The sequence below is a fragment of the Phascolarctos cinereus genome, unplaced genomic scaffold, assembly GCF_003287225.1.
Source record: "Phascolarctos cinereus isolate Bilbo 61053 unplaced genomic scaffold, phaCin_HiC Scaffold_2;HRSCAF=192, whole genome shotgun sequence".
NCBI classification, from domain to species: Eukaryota; Metazoa; Chordata; class Mammalia; order Diprotodontia; family Phascolarctidae; genus Phascolarctos; species Phascolarctos cinereus.
In genome coordinates, this window is record NW_027555625.1 from 169339049 (window position 1) to 169361164 (window position 22116).

Consider the following 22116-nt stretch of genomic DNA (forward strand, 5'->3'; position numbering starts at 1 on the left):
TCTAGAATCCTTCGGCCTTCTCACTGTGACAATTAATTTACATTGGTTAAACTTCCCTGATAAGTAGTGATAATTAGGTTCTAGTCCATTTCCCATTTTCACCATTGATAGAGTTGTTAAGGTAGGTCATGTAAAAGTTACCTCAACTGAATCCATTATCTTCTAATTTGGTATTGAATTTTGCTCTAAGAAGCCAATGGCTTAATGGAACAGAAAGCCAATTTGAAAATGACTTCCCTATTAGTAACCAGCCATTTCTAATTTGTTAAAAGATAGTCAAGATTTCATTTATTATGATGCAATTCAGTGTTTGCTATGTTCAGCACTTCCCAACTTCTCATCTTGAAGAAAGTATTCATGATCATAGGTGTTAAGACTTCTGTGTAGTTTGCAAGCTTTTGGCCATTTAAAAAAAATAAATCCTGGTATGCATTTTCTAAGATATTTTTTCATAGCCTTCACCTATAGCCTCCCTTTGAAGTGCAGTTGCTGTATACTAAAGTTTATGTTGGTTGAATTTATAGAGTCTTACTGAGTTCTTTGTAGAATTTCTTTACTGCCTTGCCATACTGGCACACGAGCTTTTTGCAAATGCTGATCACAGATGTTGAACTACATGATGAGATGAAGAGATGCTCTTCATGATGCTTCTTGTTTCCTTTGGATGCAAGGTAAAAACTAATCTTTTTAATTTCCTTTCTAAGGAGATCATGGGACCCAGGTTCCTGCAACTTCTTTTTGTCTTATTTCATTTATAGCCAAAATGCCAATAGCACTATCATTCAATTCTTCCAATAGTTTGCCAGCTCATTGTTCACTGAACAAGGATCTCCTAAAGCAACAGCACTTATTAATATAGCCCACCTTTTGGTATGTCCACAAAAAATTTGGACACTATGACAGTATGACATTAGACAGTATGAAAGGAGATAAGAGACACAGCCAATGTTTGAGGGGAGGACCTTTCTCCATTTCTCTAAGTTATGAGAGGATTTCAGATTTTACCTGAGGGCAAAATACTAGAGAACCTTTTAACTCTGAACTTTACTTTACAGGGGCTTCCTGGAAAGAAAAAGGAAGATTAAACAAGCAAGCAAGAACAGAGAATGAGAGTCTTTGACCTTGGTCAACAGTAGAGAAGACCAGAGGTTATAGATTATAGTAGTCCCAAACACAGTCTACATTCCCAACTCTGATATTGTCAGCTTTCGAGTTTGAGACTCCCTCAATGGCAAGAGGTACCTTGAGGTGCCAGGGCAAGAATTGCAGAAAAGGCCTGTGACATCTGAGATGTAGAAATGTTGGCTATTCATGAGACTGCCTTGAAGACTTTTTTCTGTTTTCTTGGGGCACTGAGTTCCATTCCTCTATGTTCCTCATTTTCTCCTTTACTTTACCAGTTCTCTAATAGAGAACCAGACTGAAGGTAGGCCAGTTACACTTCTCTAAAACTATTTTTCTAAACATTATTATTTTACGTGTTTCTAAATATGTATGTGACAATGAACCACAACCCAAGTGACCATTCAAACATTGTGCCAAGTCTCACTAACACTGAGGCTTGAAATAGAAAGAAAACACACCCTGAAAGGGAGAAAAGTTCAAGTATTGAAGTTTTATACAATTAATCTGGAATGAGAAAAAGAGAATAATATTTGAGGCCAGATTCCTTCTGAGACAGGAATAGATAGAAAGACCTAGACTAGAAACAGGCAAAGCCTGAGGAAACTTTTTCACTTTTAAAGTCTGCATAGTTAAGAAGATTCTGAGAAGATGGCAAAGTAAGTCAGAAAATTTCAAGCTCTCAAGATGTTCCTCCACAAAAGAGATAAAATAGCCTCTCTGGGCGAACATAGAGTTGTGAAAACAAATAAGAGTAGGGACAGAAGAGGCTTCCACCTGGGACAATTACAGAAGATCTGAAGAAAAATCCTGAACAAGATCTCCTCCTTGTGAAGAGTAAACACCTCCAGGCTAGGGTCCACTTCAAAAACAGGCAGCCAGCTGCTTAAACAACAAGCCTCAAGCCCTGGGTTAGATGGTTTGGGAGGCTGCCTTGGCCTCAGCCATAGGAATTTTTGCCACAGGAACTTTTAATCCAGGAACAGTGAGGGTAGTTGGGCATCAGACTTGGAGAAGATCGAGATAACCTCTTCTGACAAGGAACACCAGATCCAGCTGTGCTGCGGAGAGGGAGCTGGGTAAGAGGGAACCAGCACATGCCAGGAGAGTGTAGAAGCAGTGGGGTGAGGATGCCTCCACTTAGGGCACTTACAGGAGGCTGGAGGTCTTGGTTTGAGTTCAAGTTCAGAAGGGTGAACTGAAGAGGATTAGAGGCACCATCCCCCATATCCTAGGACTAGAAGTGATTATAAAAACTAAATGATTACCAAAGAAATGCACAAGCAAAGGTGAAAGAATCCAACCATAAAGTTATTATAGGAATGGAGAAGATTTGGGTTTGTCTTCAGAGGGGGCTACTGAAGCAAAGAAACCCTCTTCTGTCCCAAAGAGTATTATCAAATAGACACCTGCCCAAAAAGAACTCATTGAAGAACTTAAAAAAAGACTTTGAAAATCAAATGAAAGAGACTGAGGAAAAACTAAAAAGAAAAAATAAGGATTATACAAGAAAAAAAGAAGATTATGAAAAGTAAGTCAACCAATTAGAAAAGTAAATCCAGAATCTTAAGGAAGAAAATGACATCTTGAAAATCAGAATTTGACAAGGGGAAGCCAGTGAAGTTATAAGGGATGAAGAAATAATATATATATATATAAATAAAGAATGAAAAAATAGAAGAGAATGTGAAACATTTCATAAGAAAAAAATGGATCTAGAGAACAAATGAAAAAGATAAAATAAGAATAATTGGACTACCTGAAAGTTCTGATCAAAAAAAGAATTTTGATACAACACAAGAAATAATTGAAGAAAACTGTCCTGAAGCATTAGAACAAAAGGGGAAAGTAGAAACAGAAAAAATTCACTGATCACCACCTGAAAGAGATCCTATGAGAAAAACTCACAGGAATATTATAGTCAAATTTTGAAACCCCCAGATCAAAGACAAAATATTACAAGCAATAAGAAAAAAACAATTTACATATTGTGGTACAACAATTAAAATCACACATAAGACATGGCAGTGGCGACACTAAAACATTGAAGGTCTTGTAACACTCTTTATCAAAGAGCAAAAGAACTGGGCTTTTGGCCAAAAATATTATACCCAGCAAAGCTAAGCATAATTCTGAATTTAAAAAAAATGGACATCTGATCAATTGTTAAGACTTTCAGGTCTTTGTCAAAACAAAAAACAAAAAATAAAAAAACAAAAAAAAAACCTTGAACTCAATAGATTTAACATATAAGAGCCAAGAGAAATATAAAGTATGTACTAATGACCAATTACAAGGGATTAAATAAGTATAGAATGCTTACTTTTTTATGTATGAAAAATGTAAAACCCATGGTTTTTTTTAAAGATTGTTACTAGTAATTAAGTAACTTATAAGGAAGATTGGGGTAGACCTGAGTATGATATGACTCCAAAAAGTAAAACCATTCAAGGACAGCTAAAATAGTAATTATCTTTTACAAATGAGGTGCAAGAGGAAGAACCAATAGAGAGGAATTAGATGGGGAAGGGGAGCTGTTAGTTCTAGAAATCTACTCTCATTGGGAATGGATTAAAGAGGGGAAAATATATATACATTTAGAAGAGTATAAAAGTCTTCTGAATTTAGAAAGAAATAAAACTAAGGGGATAGAGAGGGTGGAGAGTATAAAGAAGGGATCTTTAGAGGGGAGGGTATGGGAATAGGATAAAAGGGGGATATAGAAGGAGGTTCTAGATTTAGGGGAATGGGAGGACAAGGGAGGTATTGCTGGAGTGGGGGTAGGTTAAGCAATAGGGTAAGGCAGCAGGTAGAAGTAAAAGTAGAAAAAGTTAAGAAAGATAGGAAAAATAAAGAGATATGCACAAACATAAAATCAAAGATTAGATGGAGAATCTCTTAGGGAAAGTATATGTATATATGTATGTGTATGTATATATCAATACCTATATATAAATATATCCAATGCTTAACTGTAGCCTTGGGGTGGTGGATGGGGGGAGAAAAGAACAAAGTAAAAAATGTACAGTAGTGAACAAAAGAAAACCTACAAGGAAACAAAGAAAAGATGGACAGCTTTCAATATAATGAATAGCATTTAATATATAGGCTTTCTTGAAATGAAAAGTTATCGCTATATAATTTGAATGCTCTCCTATGTTCTGCTGTGCATAAGACTTTTTTTGTTTTTTTCTTATTTTATATTTAAGTTTACAAAGTTTCTTTTTCTTTTCTTATTATGTATCTAAGTTTTATCATGCCTCAAATAAAAAAAAGAAAAAACAAAGAAAAAAAGAAAATTTACATAGTCTTTCTTGCTGTACTGAGTTCTGAAAAGGAAAATTCTACTTCTGAGGAAGGAAGGAGGGAGCTGAAAGAAATCCACCCCTCTAGGGAAGACAGTAAGAGTGTGTTTTACAAGTATGCTTAGTAGTTCCTGTAATATAATGGATTACTGACAACTCAGTCTGCCTAGCTAGCTAGGGCTACCAGCTTCTTATGTTAAAGTTTATAGACCTAAAAATGGTCTAATTCTTAATACCCTCATAATGAATGTTCACATATTACTGCAGTAGGCTGTTAATTCATCCACTAAAGTCTTCCTTCAAGAGCTCACTGTGATATAGAGGTGGCCCTGAATTCTTAACAGCTATTACTAGGAAGTATTAGCTCTGGTTGCTGTCATCAAGCTGGAAATACTTCAGGTATGGTCTTGGTAATAATAAATTGTGTCTCTGTGTCTGTCATCTGAGTATCAACTAAGCTATGCATTGAGCCTAGAGAGGCTTGTCACAAAAGGCTAGATACTAGATAATGAATTATTTGGCTGTAGGAAACAAGGTAAATACTTTTTTTCAATTACCTCTTCTAAGGTATGGTCTTCCTTGATGGAGGGATTATCCAAAGCAATAAAAGTCATATTTTTAGGGAGGATGCAAATTTCATGGCCTAAACTTTTTCCCTTAAGATCACTTGACAGACATTCTTCAAAGATCTCATAATGAATGAAAAAGCAAATTCTAAAGTGAGCAAAAGATACTCATATCGAAAGATAATATGGCATTGTCTACACAAAACTAGAATCAGGACATTTGAGTTCAAATTATGCCTCAGATGCTTACTAGGTATATTGTGAGGGAAGTATTTTGCCATTATGATTATTATATTGTAACTGCTGTCTTCAAAAAGAGAAGAGTAGAAAATAAAAATAATGACCCTAAAATATTCTTTAGTAAAACAGTGGAGTGAGATACCAAAACACTTTGAGAAATCATTACAAAGGAAGACGGATCCTTAAGAAATAGCAATAGTCATGGATCTATAAGTACAAAGAATCATAAAGAACATTACACTTTATTTGTACATTTAATGGTTTCAAATATAGAATTTTCAGAAGATTCTATGACCAATTTTTATACATCCTAGTATTATTCATTATACTTAAAAATCTATATAGAGCTTTACTCATAAGCAGATAAAAAGGTGAGACTTAAGAAATGAGAAAAAGAAAACCATTTTGAAAGTTGGTTCATACCAGTCAGTTAACCAACATTTATTGAGAGCTTACTTTGTATCAGGTACTATACTGCTGTGATAAAATAATGGCTTCCAAGATCCAAAGAAAGAAATATAAGTGATAACAGGACAATTTCTGCAATTCATGGGATTATTTTTTTTAAAAAAGCCAGCAGTGCATTTAAGGCTTTATATTGGAATTGTACCTTGAAAAATCTAGAACGATCAACATTCTTGTTCAAGGTCCTCCATCTCTAGACTCCAGGTACTTTATTGGCTATCCGCCCATGCCTGGAATTCTCTCCCTACTCATCTGTCTTCTGGCTAAAACTCTCCTTCTACAGGAAGCTTCTCTCAATCCTTCTTAATTCTAGAGCCTTCCCTGTGTGGATTATCCCCTATTTGTCCTGTATATAGCTTATTTATGCATAGTTATTTGCAGATTGTCTTCCTCATTAGATTGTGAGATACTTGAGGATGCAGGGATGGTCTGTCTTTTACCTTTCTTTGTATCCCCGGCACTTAGCACAGTTCTTAACACAGAATAGATACTTAATAAATGTTTTTTGACTAACTTAACATCCCTGAGACTGCTGGTTCTCAGAAATACTATCTGGGATTCTGTAAAATATTTCTCTCTTTTGCCTCCTGCAGCAAGATGGCAAGGCCTGTGAAACAAGAGAATGTTAGACTCTTCTTACTTCCCTCATATTTTTTCATACACATATAAAAGGACAGTTTGATCAGGGTTTATAAATACTTGTATCAAATCGTAATATAAGTTAACATGTCAAGTGATAAAGAAACTTGATTTAGAGCAAACTTTTTAGCTTTCAGAAAGAAAAATTTCATTAAGAAAACTAAAATACCAGAAAAAGTAGAAATATCTGAGAAAAACAATGTAGAAAATGAGAAGGGAAATGTTAATTTGGTAAAAGTTAAATTCAGGAAGGGTTTTTTTCCTCTACTCTTTTCTGAGCACATTTTCTAAAAACTGGCTAGCACTTTCTATATCAACTTAACTATGGTGGACATTTAGTCTAGAAAATGAAATAGGACCAAAAAAACCCCATCCTCTTTATTATAAGGCATCAACGTTCAAGTTCTGGACTATTTGTCAAACACTGGCCAAAAAAATTCTTAATTACTTACATGAAGTCTTTCTTGACTCTCCCAGATGCTTATTCCCTCCCTTTTATTTTACAACCTTATGTAAATTTTCTTCATATTTATTCTGTACAAATAAAAATGTATACACATATATGTATATACATATAAAACATGTATACATATACACATGACTATATATTTTACATACATATGTGTGCTTATATACATATAGACATATATAGAGACCTGTCCCTTCCATTATAGTATAAGCTCGAGGGTAGAGATTGTTTCATTTTTTTGTACTTGTTTCCCCATTGCTTGGTAGAGGGGTGGGGCACCCGTGGCCTCAAGGCCACATGTGGCCTTCTAGGCCCTTGTATGTGGGCTTTTGACTGAGTCTAAGTTTTACAGAACAAATCCTTTTATTAAGAGGATTTGTTGTGAAATCTGGATTCAGTCAAACGGATGCACTTGAGGATCTAGAGAGCCATATGTGGCCTTGAAGCTGCAGGTTCCCCACCCCTGGACTAGTACATAGTGGTTGCCTAATAAGTGTTTATTGACTGAGAGAGGCTGCCTAGCACATAATAGGTACTTAATAAATATCTGTTGATTGGTTAAGTTCAACATCATAATAAAAAAATGAAAAACAATGGAAAGCATTAAACATCTTGTACTAATACACCATGTAATTATTATTTATGTATCACCTCCACTGTAATGTCTCATTTTGTCATGCATGTGATTTTGACTACTTAAAGACTATATCAGCAAAGTATCATACTACGACAGGTCTTACCAAGATGGAAAAAAATTGAATGTGGACCAGCTGATGGATCAACTATACCTGCTGTCTGAACATAAGTGAAGTGAAGTTTGTGGATGTTTACTATGAGGTTGGGTCTAGGATAATGCATTTATCAGTCTCAGTAATTCTCAAAGACCATCTATTTATTCAGAGAGGATTACAATCAGCACTGGTGGAGCCAGTGTTCACACTAAAAAAAGATCTTATATTCTTAAAATAAATCACATTTAATTTTAATATACAAATTTTTTTATAAGTAAGCCAAGCTATACTTGATTTTCAATGTTCTTTAAAAGTAACTCTGGCATAAAGAACACAGAAAAACAAACAAATAAGCTCATCAGAAATGGACTGCCATTTTGGATTTATCTCTTCATTGCTTCCCCCCCGCCAAAAAAACCCCACATACATTTTAGTAACTGTTCTATCATATATTATGTTGGGTTTTAAAAACAAACTTCCAAAATAACTATTAGAATTTATGTACTCAGAAATCTAATTAGAATTTGTTTACTAAGAAACCTAATTTATTCATAGTTGACTCAACAACTTTTTAACCCTTTATAAGTTCTGCTGAATTAGTGAAATGGGGCTCATATCTTTCTCTTGTGAAACTATGATAATCTAACAAACTGAGAACATACTAAATTACGATCTCAAAAGTAGAAAAAAGGACTTTGCGTATCATCCGATACAGGCTAGACCCAAAGAATCCCTTTTAGTACATATTGGCAATTGTAATCCAGCTTTTGCTTGAATCCCTCAAGAAGGCCATTCTACTGTTTGGATTGCTCTAATTATTATGATCTTAGTTTCACGAAGCCTAAATTTGATTACCTAAAACTAACATCATTACGACCAGTCCTACTACATGGGGCCACGCAGGAAAATGTATAATCCTACACTTCCCTTTCATAGCCAGTTAGATACTTGAACATAGCCATCAAGCTAAGTCTCCTTTTCTCCACGCCGAGTATGTCCAGTTCATTCAAATGATCCAACTATGGTATGATCCTTCAGAATCTTGGTCATCCTCCTCTGGACACTATTCAGCCTAACAACATCCCTTCTAAAATGTGGAACCCAGAACTGGACACAACAGGCCAATGACTATAGTGGAAACTATCCTCTTCCTAGCCTTGGATACTGTGCCTCTTCTTATGCAACCTAGAATTTATGATTGCTTTATGATGCTGTTAACTCACACTGAATTTACAATTCATTAAAACCCCAAGATATTTTTCAAATTAGCCACTATCTAGCTATATGTGCTCCAACTTATATCTGTCAAGATGACTTCTGGTACTCAAGTGTAAGATTTTACATTGGTATCTATTAATATTTCACCTTATTGGATTTTGCCGAATGTTGTAGGTAGTGTAGATTTTGTTTTGTTTTGTTTTGTTTGTTTTTGACTCCAATGGTATCATATAACATTTTGGCACATTTCCTAGCATTGGGTCACCTAAAAATATGATGAACATGCCTTCTATGCCTTTATCTCAATCACTGATAAAAACAATGAAAGGCCCAGGTTTAAGGTATTACAACTCTATTATCATTTTACAAGTTGACATTGAACCATTAATGACTATTCTTTGGGTACAGCTATTTAATTTGTTCCAAAACCACCTAACAATACTTAAATCTAGACCACATCTTTTCCTATTAGCAATAAGAATAGCATGTGAGACTTCATTATATGTTTTGGTGAAATCTGGGTAAATTATATAATTCTACAGTATTCTGCTGATGTTCCTGTCCAGTAAATATATCAAAAAAGGAAATGTGGTCAACCATTCTTTAGGAAGCCATTCTGTCTCTTTGTGATATCATTGAATCCTTTCCAAGATATTCATTAAACTTTTCTTTAATAATAAATGCTAAGAATTTTGCAAGAAATTAAACTCCAATTCATTAGCCTAGAATCTTAAAGTTCCACTCATTTTTTTTTAATCAGGACCTTTGCCTTTCTCTTGTCCTACAGCATGCTTTGTACATGCCACATACTCTTTCAAGGATTTCTTAAGGTAGTTCAGTAAACACACTTACCAGTTTCTTCACTATTTTTGGTTGTTATTTGACTGTGTGTAATAACCTGAACTCACTGAGGGTAATTGGATGCTTTTTTACTCTCTACTTACTTATCCTGTGTTTCAACTCCATAGTATTTATTTTTGTTCTATCTTGGAAGTAAAAAAGTTCAGTACATGATATTTATTGTCATGTTCATATCCACCTTGAGCAGTCCTAGTATACCTTCTTTCCATAAATGTCTAGATTTTTAATACCACTCTTATTTTCCTTATAACATTCCTTATCAGCTCAGATCATTCAAAACTTTAATGTTGCAACAATGATAGAAAATGCCATGATTTTGTATTCATCATCTTCTATCCACCTTTATTTATGTTTTCTGTATGTATCTTTCAAAATCTAAGTTGACAGATGAGTTCTTTGTCATCCAAGTCTGCCTCTCTAGACAACTTCCTTTTTTAATCCTCACTGGAATTATTTCCCTCTTTGTCTTTAAAATTTCATTATTGAGAACTTTGATCCTTCCTGGGCTCATCTAAAATTTTAATAGATGCGCTCCTTGAAACCAGCTTTTTAAAAATCTAGGATGTATGTCAGACTCTGCCTGCCTTTCCTCTCCCCCTATCTATCATCATTCTAGGATGTACTTACTCCCCAAAAGAGGTTTCATTTCTATTTCCACAACCAGTTCCCCTTATTTTTGATAACAGGTCCAGAATAGCTGGTCTTCTTGTTGCTTTTTCTACCTTCAAAAAATGAATTTGGGAACTAAGGTCATGGATTTGTCTGTGAGAAAACTCTTCCCATTTTCAGGCTGGATCTGTAGTTTGCTAGTTAGCTGTTTTGTTGTTTAGTTGTTTTTCAGTTGTGTCTGATTCTTTATGACCCCTTTTGGGGTTTTCTTGGTAAAGATATTGAAATGATTTTGCATTTCCTTCTCCAGCTCACTTTATAGATGAAGAAACTGAGGCAAGCACGGTTAAGTAACTTGCTCAGGGTCACACAGCTAGTAAGTGTCTGATTTGAACTCAGGAAGATGAGTCTTCCTGATTCTGGGTCTGGCATTCTATCCACTGAGCCACCTGGCTGCCCCCTGCAAAATAAAAGTAGGTCACTTACTCTTGAGGGGCCTCAGTTTCCGGATCTGTAAAATGAAGAGCTAAGATTCTATAACCCTCATGGCTCTTATGTTCCATGATATTATGATCCACCTCATTTCTTACCTGGTCGCACTACTTTAGGACTTCTTTGATTGATTTCTCCATGCCCTCACTTTAGCTACCTTCTCCTCCCCACACCCCCACCCCAACTTTTTACCTTTTTGTGTTTTTGCCTAACCCCTTTGCTCCATGAGGGCAGGGACTGTCTTTCTTTTTCCTTATTTTACTTCTATCACCAGAGCTTAGCACGGTACCTAGCACACAGTAGTAGCTTAATAAATGTTTATTGACCATTGATTATGACATTTAAAGTTTCTTCCAACTCTAAAAAATTTATGATTCCATGATTAAGATTTGATAACTGAACACAATGTGTAGAAAATATTATAAATTGACAAGATGTAGGCCCATATCCTTTGCTTAGCTACAATATAGAGAAATTTAAATTAGAAAAATTTACCTCGTTGAGCTATAAATCTACAGCATTCTGCGAAACCACCCATGGCAGCGTAATGGAGTGGTGTATTTCCATTCATTGCAATAATCCCCACCACATCTCCATTATAAGCAGAAATAAGCTTCAGTATCTAAAAGAAAATGAAAGTTTTTAAAGAAATATAGAAAATATAATAAAAGAACTAGACAGGGATGGATTTTAAACATAGTTTTATTGAGATAATAAGCCTTAAAGACAAAGAATTAAAATGTTAAATATCAAAACTGGGTAAAGGAATTCTAATCGACTGAAGTTGTTTTTAGAAATAGGACAGTCCTTATACCCTTTCAATTTTGTTATATTTGTTTATTCTATGTAATTTTACCCATGAATTGTTATTTGCCAATACAGTTACATGATTAAAATCTAGAGGAGTAATGGATTCACAAAAGACATTTTAGAGAGGTTACAGTACGATATTTATGTTTTCTTGGTAACAAAGAAATAACCAGTGTTGACATTGCTGAAACATGTACCATGCCTCCAAGTTGGCAGAATATCAAAATCTGTTACAGTTTAGCAGATTGAAATAAATTATCAGTAAAGTATAATAGATGAAACAATCACTACAAAACATATAATTGAACAAGATCATAAGGCAAGGAAAATGCTTTTAAAAATTTTCCTGAAATTGATTTTTGCAGCTTATAATCTTTTTGGGAAGTCATAGTGGCATTCAAGAGACACGTAGCTCAATTTTTAAAAATCTCTGTTTACTAAAAATAGTATGTAAGGCCTACGGAAAAGGGAAATGTAAAATCTACGGTAGGAATCTTGGAAGTATTTAGCAAGATTATTACATCAAAATAGCCTCCTTTGGCAGCAAAATGTGAAGCATGGAGTCTCTCGTTGTCATAAGCATTAACATCTCCTCCTCTTTCAAGTATACCTCGAACCACATCTATCACTCCTTCTCTTGCAGCTTCCATTAATGCAGTTCTACCTGTTGACTGACATTGAAAAATGCAGGTATCAATTACCTCAGTCATACAAAGCAAGTGTTTACCAGCAGAGAGCAAAATCTCAATTTTAGCTTTGTGCTCTGCAAACTCCAAATCATGGTGTCCTTCTGAATATAAGATTCAAAAACTATTAAGTCCTTAGGTTCTAAAATTTTTATAAGTACAATTTAAGTGACAGGATAAATCATTAAGCCTAAAAATCTGAGACTTAAAATGAATGATGTCAAAAAAGGAGTGATTATTAAAAAAAAAATACAACTAATGTTAAGGAAAGTATGTGTTGCAAAGTTAAAAAGAGCTGATCAATGAGTTGTGATAGAAAAAATGATGAAAGGAGATAATTAAACGAAAGCTAAAGAGCTTGTAGGTATTTAATAAGTAAATTTTAAAAATATTCCAGTGACATAAAATAACAATTATGATGTAAGGAAAGAAAATAACAGTTAAATGAAAACCTAAATAAATGTTTTTTTAATACATAATTGAAAAAAATAGCAAAACATTTTATTTCTATTAAAATAAAATTTATATGAGTAGTGGTTTTCTGTTATCATTTTTAAACTATTTTTCTTTAATCATATTTTACTTTTTTGCAAAATTTTAATCACTTTTTTTCCAAAACAATTTTTTAAATGTCAACCTGTAATTTCATTAGTGTAGGGAGGACCTATTAAGGAAACTTCCTCTACCCATCAGATCAACAACTCTTCTCCAAATTATAGTCTTAGAGAGGTGTATCTAGGGTACTATAATGTTAAATGACTTGTCCAAGGTTACACAGTTAGTATATACCAATAACGGGATTTTAATCCAGGTCTTCTAGACAACAAGGACAACTCTTTATCCACTGTACCACCCTGTGTCTCTCTCAAATAAATTTCCAGAACACCAATAGAGAATAAATTGCTGAATGGCAATAGGAAAATATGAGGAAAGCATGTCTTCTTCAGGTACTCTTAAGCCACAGGTGTCAAACATGTAGCCCATAGCATGACTGAGTACATACTGAACCTGATCAAAATATAATTGGGAAATATTTAGCAAAATTAATATAAATACAATAAAATAGATATTATACTTTAAAATTAGGTCACTATGCAGCCCACAGGGATCCTCATGTACGGATTAGTAACTGCTTTTTCTGAGTTTGACACCACTGTTCTAAGCAATTACAAATTACCTCCTACTGTTTAATAGATTTTAAATGTAAACATTATGCTAATATAATATGTAACTAAAAGAATATTTATAATCATAGTAAGCTATACCAAATTAATTGCATTTGGATTGGCTCCTTTTTCCAAAAATCTCATACACACGTCTTTAATTTGATGTGCTTCTTCACAAGCGTTAAGAAATACTGGCTTTCCATCAAATGTACAATTGTTGACATCTGCCCCATTGTCCAGGGCAATCAGAACACAGCGATAGTGTCTTTTGGTGGGCAATAAGCAGTAAAACAGAATTCCTGCAGAAAAATCAGAATCACATAACTGAAAAAAAAGTAATAGGGTCTGCAATACATCAATTTCTGAAATGCAAAAAATTTCAAGTCAGCAAATACAGCATATATTTATAATTACATATTTAACTACATCTCTATATGTATGTAAATGTGTATACAGATATAGATATAGATATGTAGATATGCATCCTGATAAGCCCACAGAGATATGTCAAAGGCCAAATCAAATCCCTCAAGCATAAGTTTTCTAAACACTAGTTTCAGTAAAGGCTTAACACCACAGCTTTATTCTACAACTTAAGTTTAGATTCTGCCATTTACTTTGATCACAAAAAAGGACTCTGCCTCATATTATAAAATTCAGATTACCATACAAAATTTCTCCATGTATTTAAGATGACTTCACACAAAGGAGCAACTGACCTTAATGGTTTTGTAGTTTTGTTAACTTTTTTAGGACATGGGTAATCTTGCCAACTCACTAAAACCAATAGCTAAATTCCTGGGGCTGATCTGGTCTATTTATGGAGTGAACCCTAGATTGGGTGTTGAGAACCTTCTATCCAGAACTACTCAGGGACCTGACAGGAGGAATAACAAGATGTCAGTATTGGGATGATTAATGACACAGAAGAAGCAGCCCAGGTCTGAAAATTCAAGTCCTTTTCTGACAGATATGACTATAACAAAGCAGATTCACAAGGTCTATTAAGAGCAATCAAAATACTAGGAATGGAGTGCCAGAACCAATGGGATCTTTCTCTGAACCCTGGACCTGAAGGTTTGAGCCTGGTCTAGGGTATGGGGCTACTATGGAGAGGATAAGCATCCTCAGGGAGGGTCCTGGCTTACAGCAGTTCTATTAGAACTACCTAAAACATGGAAAGGAATAAGAATCTGGACAATAATATCCCTAAGTAGGACTTCTTCCAGATGTGATGGTCCCTGCTGCTGGAGAGACTGAGGCTGGTTGATTACTCAAGTCCAAGAATTCTGAGTCACTGCATGGCTAAAGACGAAGTCTGGCACCAATAGAGTGACACCACCACTACCATAACTCTCCACTATCCCCCAGAGCAAGGGACACAAGGTCACCTACAGAGGGATAACCAATGTAGAAAATGAAAAATGTGGAACAATGCAGCAGCTTAAAGCTCTTTTGGCAACCAGTATTAATATCCAGCCTGTGAATGGCCAATGTACTTCTTCCAAGCCTGGGTGAAATAGGGAGATCCAGTCTCACAATAAAATAAAATAAAATTAAAATAAAATAAAATAAAATAAAATAAAATAAAATAAAATAAAGAATGAGTAGGATATCTTTGTCATTACAAATATAAGACAGAATATCATCCTATGTAATGCTGACAATTTCCTACATTTAAAATCAATTAATGTATTAATTTTTCTAATGCTGGTTTCTTTTACCTTAAGAAAAACACTGAAAGCTAAATTTCCACACAATAACTATAAATTGAATTACATTAAGATTTTGGTCATTGGAAAAAGCTTTGAGTAAATTGCTTAGTGATGGAAATGTTGCGTTTTATGTAAAATCAAGGACATAACTTAGAAAATGAGAAAATAATGCTTCTACCTCTTGGGATCTATTGTAAATACACTTTTGTGCTTGATAATCATGTTGAGATTTTTACCTTTTCCTTCATTATCAACTATGGTCATGTCCGCCTGTGCTTTGGCCAATTTTTCCATAGTTAATTCATGGCCCAGCTCTGCAGCTCTCATAGTTGGAGTACAGCCCATTCGGTCTTGCACATCAGGATGAGCTCCCAGCTCAAGGAGAAAACTGACCATATCAACATCATTTGAGACAGAGGCCAAGTGAAGGGCACTATCACCATTAGTAGGCTCAGTGAAATTAATAAGTTCAGGGTATCCCAACTTGGTCAGTTTCTCTATCTGCTTCTTATCTTTTTCCCGGACACACTGAAGAACTTTGTATATCTGCAAATTTTCAAGTCGCTTATCAGATAAAGCCATTCTTGATCAACTTCTTCCTGAAAACTGTTTCTAGACAAAAACATGGAAATATAAGATCATTACTTTTAATCATTCTGTGTTTTACTAAAATTATATTTTTTGGTTATTCTTTCCTAAGAACTGAATTTTTCTCATTTTGACACTGGATCATTTCATTATGCAAGCTGGGATTAATATACTTAGGAATTAAATATAGGTATTCCAGTGGGAAAATATTATGGAAAGCACATATAAAATACAATAACTAAGTCATTTACCTTCATTTTAATACTTATCAAAAGGATAGATAATCTCAGAATCAGAAGAGAAGTTCAAAGGTTTTCTCAACCAATCTCAATCACCATTTGAAGCAGGAATCCTTTTGACAATACCTTCATAATTCAACCACACATTTGAGACAAAATGCATTTATTAAGCATCTACTCTGTGCTTGGTGTGAGAAAAAGACAAAAAAAATTCCCTGTCTTCAAGAAGCTTATGCTTTACTGTTAAATTCTTGTAGAATCTAAAGATTTATCTTCACATATCGAAGACAGCCACTACTCTTGAAATCACTTACCTTGCAGTTCCTTGAATGCTTCCTAATTTAACATAAGATTCTGACTTTATAGAAATAAGCCCTATTCTTCCAAATATAATTTTTTTTCATCCCATTGTGGTAATTATTTAATTATGAAATAAATCAGATTTACAGAGCTATCTACGCAACTTATCTAAGGTGATTACTATGCTCTTGAATCTTCTTTAGGAATTAAGAACAGAGCAAAATGTGGGTTATTTTCTCATTTTAAAACATAACACTAGGGTGCCACCTGCTTCTTTCACATGGGCAAAAATGTTATCCCAGGTTCTAAGAACCCTGCAGGTCTGAAGCCACACAAACCATAGCTCACAAGTCTCCAGCAATGTATTTACTTTTATCAGTCAACCAGAAGAACCAGTTAGCTAAAACCAAAAGTATTAATGAAATAACATAGCAAGAAAAGTATCAATCGGGGCAGCTAGGTGGCGCAGTGGATAGAGCACAGGCCCTGAAGTCAGGAGGACCTGAGTTCAAATCTGGTCTCAGACCAAATACTTGACACTTACTAGCTGTGTGACCCTGGGCAAGTCACTTAACCCCAATTGCCAAAAAGAAAAAAAAAAGTAGCAATAGAAAATTTCCCCCATAGATCTAAGGAATACTCACCCACAAATAAACACATTCACAAGAGCATGAAGACATCTGTAAGGTTCACATATGGGAGTATACACAAAAAGAACACACAGGGAAGGTCATATTTAGGGAATACAAGATACCCAAGCACACACGTGAAACAGTACCTCACCCTCCAAAAATTCAGGGTTGCCATTGTTTTCTGTTGCTATTCTCAGACCTACGTCATGCTGGGCTGTATCTGGGCATCATGTTGTGTCTCTGCTGCTCTCTCTCTCTCTCCTTTCTTCTGGTGCTTCTCTATCAAGTACATCTCGTGATCACTGCTCAGCATTATTCCTATCTTCCAGGCTTTATCTCCTCAGGGCCACCTGCCTGTTTCAGTACTTTGGAATGTAGAAACTAGAAAGCTTCTCTATAATGAGGGCAGGCTGACAGTTCTTTAGCCAGAATCACCATGGCAGAGTACCCTAAGAGCTACAGATCAGGACCAGAGACCCTATCACTTCCACTTAGGGTAAGATAATCAATTCATCATCAGAATTGAGCCTGGGACAGAACTGCCCTCGATAATGTCTTCACAACAGACTATCCAGAGGGTAAATCTATTACCAGAAATATTACAGACCCCGGCTTCTTTTCATGTAGCCTCTAGCCTTTGACTTTCGCCACCAGACTAGAACCAGAGGATAAACCAGACAGGTATCTTGTCATATGAACCCCATCTACCTTTTACACAGGGAATGGTTCAATTTTAAGTTGAGAACTAGGGCTCAACTACCATTGCTACCTGAGAAGCCCACAAAAGTCTCCTGTCCTAATGATCAATCAATCAAAAAGACTTTATATGAAGCCCTTACTACACACCAGGCATTGGAAACTAGAAACTAGAAAACTTTTCCTTCCACTCAGAATCCCTGTGATTCAGAGCCACAGGGTGTCCAGGTGAAACCTCCCTTTCTAAATTACCTCTCTCCTCCCTCATACACATTTATCCGTCTGCCTTATCCCTCCTATTTTCCTATCCCACTCCCCACTTCCATTCTATTGGGCCCAGTGCAGCCTGGGTTCTATTGTGGACCAACTGCCCTTAACATTAGACTTCTCATGCTCCTTCCATTTTCCTGAAAACCATAAATCTGGTTCCCATTAAAATGCACTGAGGCAGCGATCACCCTCTCCAAAGTCAACCTTCTCTCATGTGGACTAAGAGGAGCAAAGGTGTTTCTTGTTCTTCTCTACTGACACTTCTAGACTCTCACATTGTCACTCAGCAACTTCTCTTCCTTATGGTTCACCACCTCCAGATATATTACCCTATCTGTATCCTGGTGGCTATTGGCTACTGGATTCCAGGTCATTCTCCTTCCTTCTTCTAGGAATTCAGCGCCTGGCTTACAGTCTTCAGCTCTATCCTAAACCCTTTTCTTATGCTTGAGGACTTCAGCCTCAGCCTTCTCAACCTCCATAATCTACGCCTTCAATCTATCTTAGTCTCATAGGGATAGTCATAAGTCAAGGTCAAACCTTGATCTCATCAATACCTGCAAGTCATCCATCTCTATAATAAATGACTCTAAAATTCTTCTCAACAAAAATCCTTATCCATACATCTCCCCTAAATAAAATTTCTGTCCTTATCAAGGCTTCCTGCTTTCCCAAGACATCAGACCTACTCTGGTCTTATTTTCCTAATAGCCCATAAGTTGATCAGTTCAAAATATACTGTCCTCTACCCATGAATCCCTTGTCTCTTTGCCCTGACACTTTTCATTCCTTTTCAAACTCTAGTCTTTATTTACTCTTATCAATCTCCTCCACTCACACTTACATCCTACAGAACAGTGCTAAAGGAAGCCATACAGCTATACTGACTGGATCTCCTCCAAATCTGTTATCTAATCTCACCTAGGCCCTCATTTTTCTTCTTATTTTTATCAGCAATTTAAGAATGAACCTGAAATTGGTATTCTGCCTGCTAAACATTTATTTTTCAATTCAATTCAATAAACATACCTGCCTTCTTTGTGGAAAGCACTGTGTTAGGTACAGGCAGAATCCCAAACTGGAAACAATACTGTCTTTAACCTCATGGAATAAAGTAGTGGAACATGATACATATACAAACAAATATACTAATTTTAAGTGGGTCATTAATTTTGGATTTTTTGAAGGAGGAGAGGGGGGGTCTCTATCTGTTATTTCATTGGTATAGGGAAATCCTAGTGAGGCTGCTACGCAATTTCTATATAGTCTGGAAGAGTTACCTGGTTGGCACGGAGAGGTTAAGCAACTTACTTGCCCAGCACCACAAAGCTAATATATGTGTCATCGTTCCTTGTTTGGCCTTCATTCTTGAAGAAGACCATGACATCAGGAAGGTGATGCCATGACTTGCAAGTGAATAAGATTTAAGTGAGGGAGGGCTGTGCAAAGTCACCAGCCTCACTTTCTTTTCCAGAGCCATGTGGTTTCAGTGGCAAAATATTGATCAGGATGACAGGAGATGGCCCAGATGCAGTGGGAGATCTTGGCCTTTTTAAGCTAAGGTCTTTCCCAAGGCTCAGTTTGACCATTCAGTGATTAAGACTAGGTAAGAAATGAGGCAAAGTATGGCCTCTTTTACCTAGTCAAAAAATTCAATTGGGGAGGGGAAGACCTTCAGGGTTTCTGGCTAAAACAGAAATAATTGCTATTTACACTTACTCTGAGCCATCAGTGACCAAAAATGACCAAGTGAGGCTTGGGCTGGAACCTATTGTTGGCCAATCAATGAAAGCCAAAGTGATTTAGGTTTAAGGTATGGTCCTTAAGAAAGAAATCTAGCCTGTGTGTCATAGGCAGTATTTGAACCCACGTCTCCTGATTCCAGGATCAAGTCTTCATCTACCACTCCATGCTGTCAATAAATGTAAATTAAAGCTAGGATGACAAAGTAAACTTTCAAATAAGGAAATCTACCCCAAATTGAGCTGATAAAAAATATTAAGATATATAATTAACACACATGGATAAGACCAAAAGGCATTCTCCTATAAATAAGTGGTCAAAGGAAATAGACAAAATTTTAATTAAATTTGAATTTTCAAAACTTTTTTTGGCCTTTATATCCTCAGCACTTAGCACAGTGCCTGGCACATAATTAACTTAAAAGAATTAAAACTATAAACAACTATAGGAAAGACTGCTCCAATCACTAATAACCAGAGGGAAAAAAAAACAACTCTGAGTTTTCTACCAATACCCCCAAAATTGGAAGATGATGAGAGAAGACAGAATTGTTTAATGTTAGTGGGGTTATTGACATGCTGCTGATGGGCCTGCAGATTGATTCAACTATTCTTGTAAAATTTTGGCACTACATAAAGAAAATTACTAAACTGTTCATACTCTGACCCACAGATCCCACTGTGGCAAATATATTACAAGAAAGTCAAAAGAAGAAAGCCTGACATATACCATAATATTCATAGCATCACTTTTTTTTGAGGAAGCAAAAAGCAGGTAAAAAGATTGGTGCTTTCTACAAAGTAGAGAAAGTCTGAACAAATTGTGGCATATGAATATAAGGGAATTTTATGACATCCTAAGAATCTAAAAACGTGAGGGATTTAGGGAAATACAGAAAAACAAGTATGAAGAGATAGAGAGTGAAATAAGCAGAATCCAGATTCCCAAGTAACAGACAATGATGCTCACTTAGAACAATGAAAGCGAACAGGACATTGGAACAAAGCTAAAGATGATGTTATACAATGTCCAATTCTCACCCAGGAAAGAGGAACTGTACCTCTTTCTTTTCTTTGGAGATGTGGGGGGGTTATGGGTGCAGAATATTACATGTGCTGTCAGACAAGGTTTTGCTGTCGTGTTAGTTGCTCTTATTTCAGTGGTTTTTGCTTGTTCATTTTTCCATGTTCTAAGGAAAGGCTTATGGTGTGGAAGTATCTTTGGAAACAACTGTGAAGTAAAAAGAAAAGGTATGAATAAGACTTTTAAAAAAGTTTAAAACTGAAGATCATGAGAGACAGCATGGTGTAGCAGAAATGGCCAAGGAAAATCTGGGTTCCAATCTCCCCTATGGAAAGCTGAGTAAATCAATCATTCCACTTTTCTGAATTTCCTTATCTGTAAAGTGGAGACAAAAATGCCAGTGGTCCTCCCCTCACAAAGTTATGAAGATCAAATGATCCCATATATGTTAAGTGCTTTGCTAACTTTAAAGCACTCACTATATTAACTTAATTTTCCCTATAGCTTCTTGACCACTCCCTTTCAGTCCTATTTGCAGGATCATCTATCTCCTGCCAACATTCGATATCTCCCCAGACATTCTTGGTACAGAGTTTCTCCTTCAGTGATGTCATCTGTTCCCAAAGGTTATATTATAATATCTTTGCACGTGACTCCAAATCCATATATAGGGTATCTTAGTGCCATTTTAAGTTCATTAAAGCTTATACCAAGTAGCTAGGTGATGGAGTGCCTAGCATGCCAGCCCTGGAATCAGGATAATTCATCTTCCTGACTTCAAATCTGGCCTCAGAAATGTATTAGCTGTGTGACCCTGGGCAAGTCACTTAACCCTGTTTCCTCTCAGTTTTCTCATCTGAAAAATGAGCTGGAGAAGGAAATGGCAAACCATTCCATTATCTTTGCCAAGAAAACCCCAATGGGGTCATGAAGAGTCAGACATGACTAAAATGACTAACAACAACAAAGCTTACATCAGGATACATAAAGGGTACATCAGGTTAGATGGCAATGCCATGCTTATTAAAGCTTAAAATGCCACTAAAACTTTTGGGACACTCCTCTGTGTATCTATCCCAGATCTCTCTTCTGAATACAAGATCCATATTCCTAATTGTTTTCTGGATATCTCTGCCCAGGTATCCCACTGAAGCTTTAAATTTAACATATTCAAAACCAAATGCCTAAATGCAACATATTTTTCCATAAACCAGCCTCCCCATATATATGGATATATGTATATACGTGTGTGTGTATATGTACATATATACATATATATGAATTATGTGGATTGCCAGAGATGGAGAGGAAGAAGTAACAAGTTTTAGCAACTAATAATTGTGGACATTGGCTTGGGGAGAGGGAAAGGAAGATGGAAGAAGCTATGAGCCTGAGTTGTTGTTGTGTTGCCTTCAACAACAACAATGATCCTATATATGCATGCGTATATATTTGTATGGGCATACATGAATATATCTGTGTATATATTCACATGTAAATATATGAATATATGCACATATGCTCACTGTTA

At 35.7% G+C, this 22116-nt stretch overlaps 1 protein-coding gene across 2 annotated transcripts in view; it reads right to left on the bottom strand.

Annotated features, from left to right (window-relative positions):
* Positions 1 to 22116, bottom strand: part of ANKEF1 (ankyrin repeat and EF-hand domain containing 1) — a 62875-nt gene that overhangs the window by 34502 nt on the left and 6257 nt on the right. Inside the window, exons 1-5 of one of the 2 annotated variants that reach the window (XM_078149727.1) lie at positions 20623 to 20788; positions 15331 to 15706; positions 13479 to 13678; positions 12049 to 12198; positions 11213 to 11339 (exon numbers count right to left, since the gene is read on the bottom strand). In XM_078149727.1, coding sequence (XP_078005853.1) covers positions 11213 to 11339; positions 12049 to 12198; positions 13479 to 13678; positions 15331 to 15676 — 823 coding nt within the window. In that variant the 5' untranslated portion in view covers positions 15677 to 15706; positions 20623 to 20788. Of the gene's footprint in view, positions 1 to 11212; positions 11340 to 12048; positions 12199 to 13478; positions 13679 to 15330; positions 15707 to 20622; positions 20789 to 22116 lie in introns of those variants that run through there. The other variant, XM_020985896.2, reaches the window with a different exon arrangement.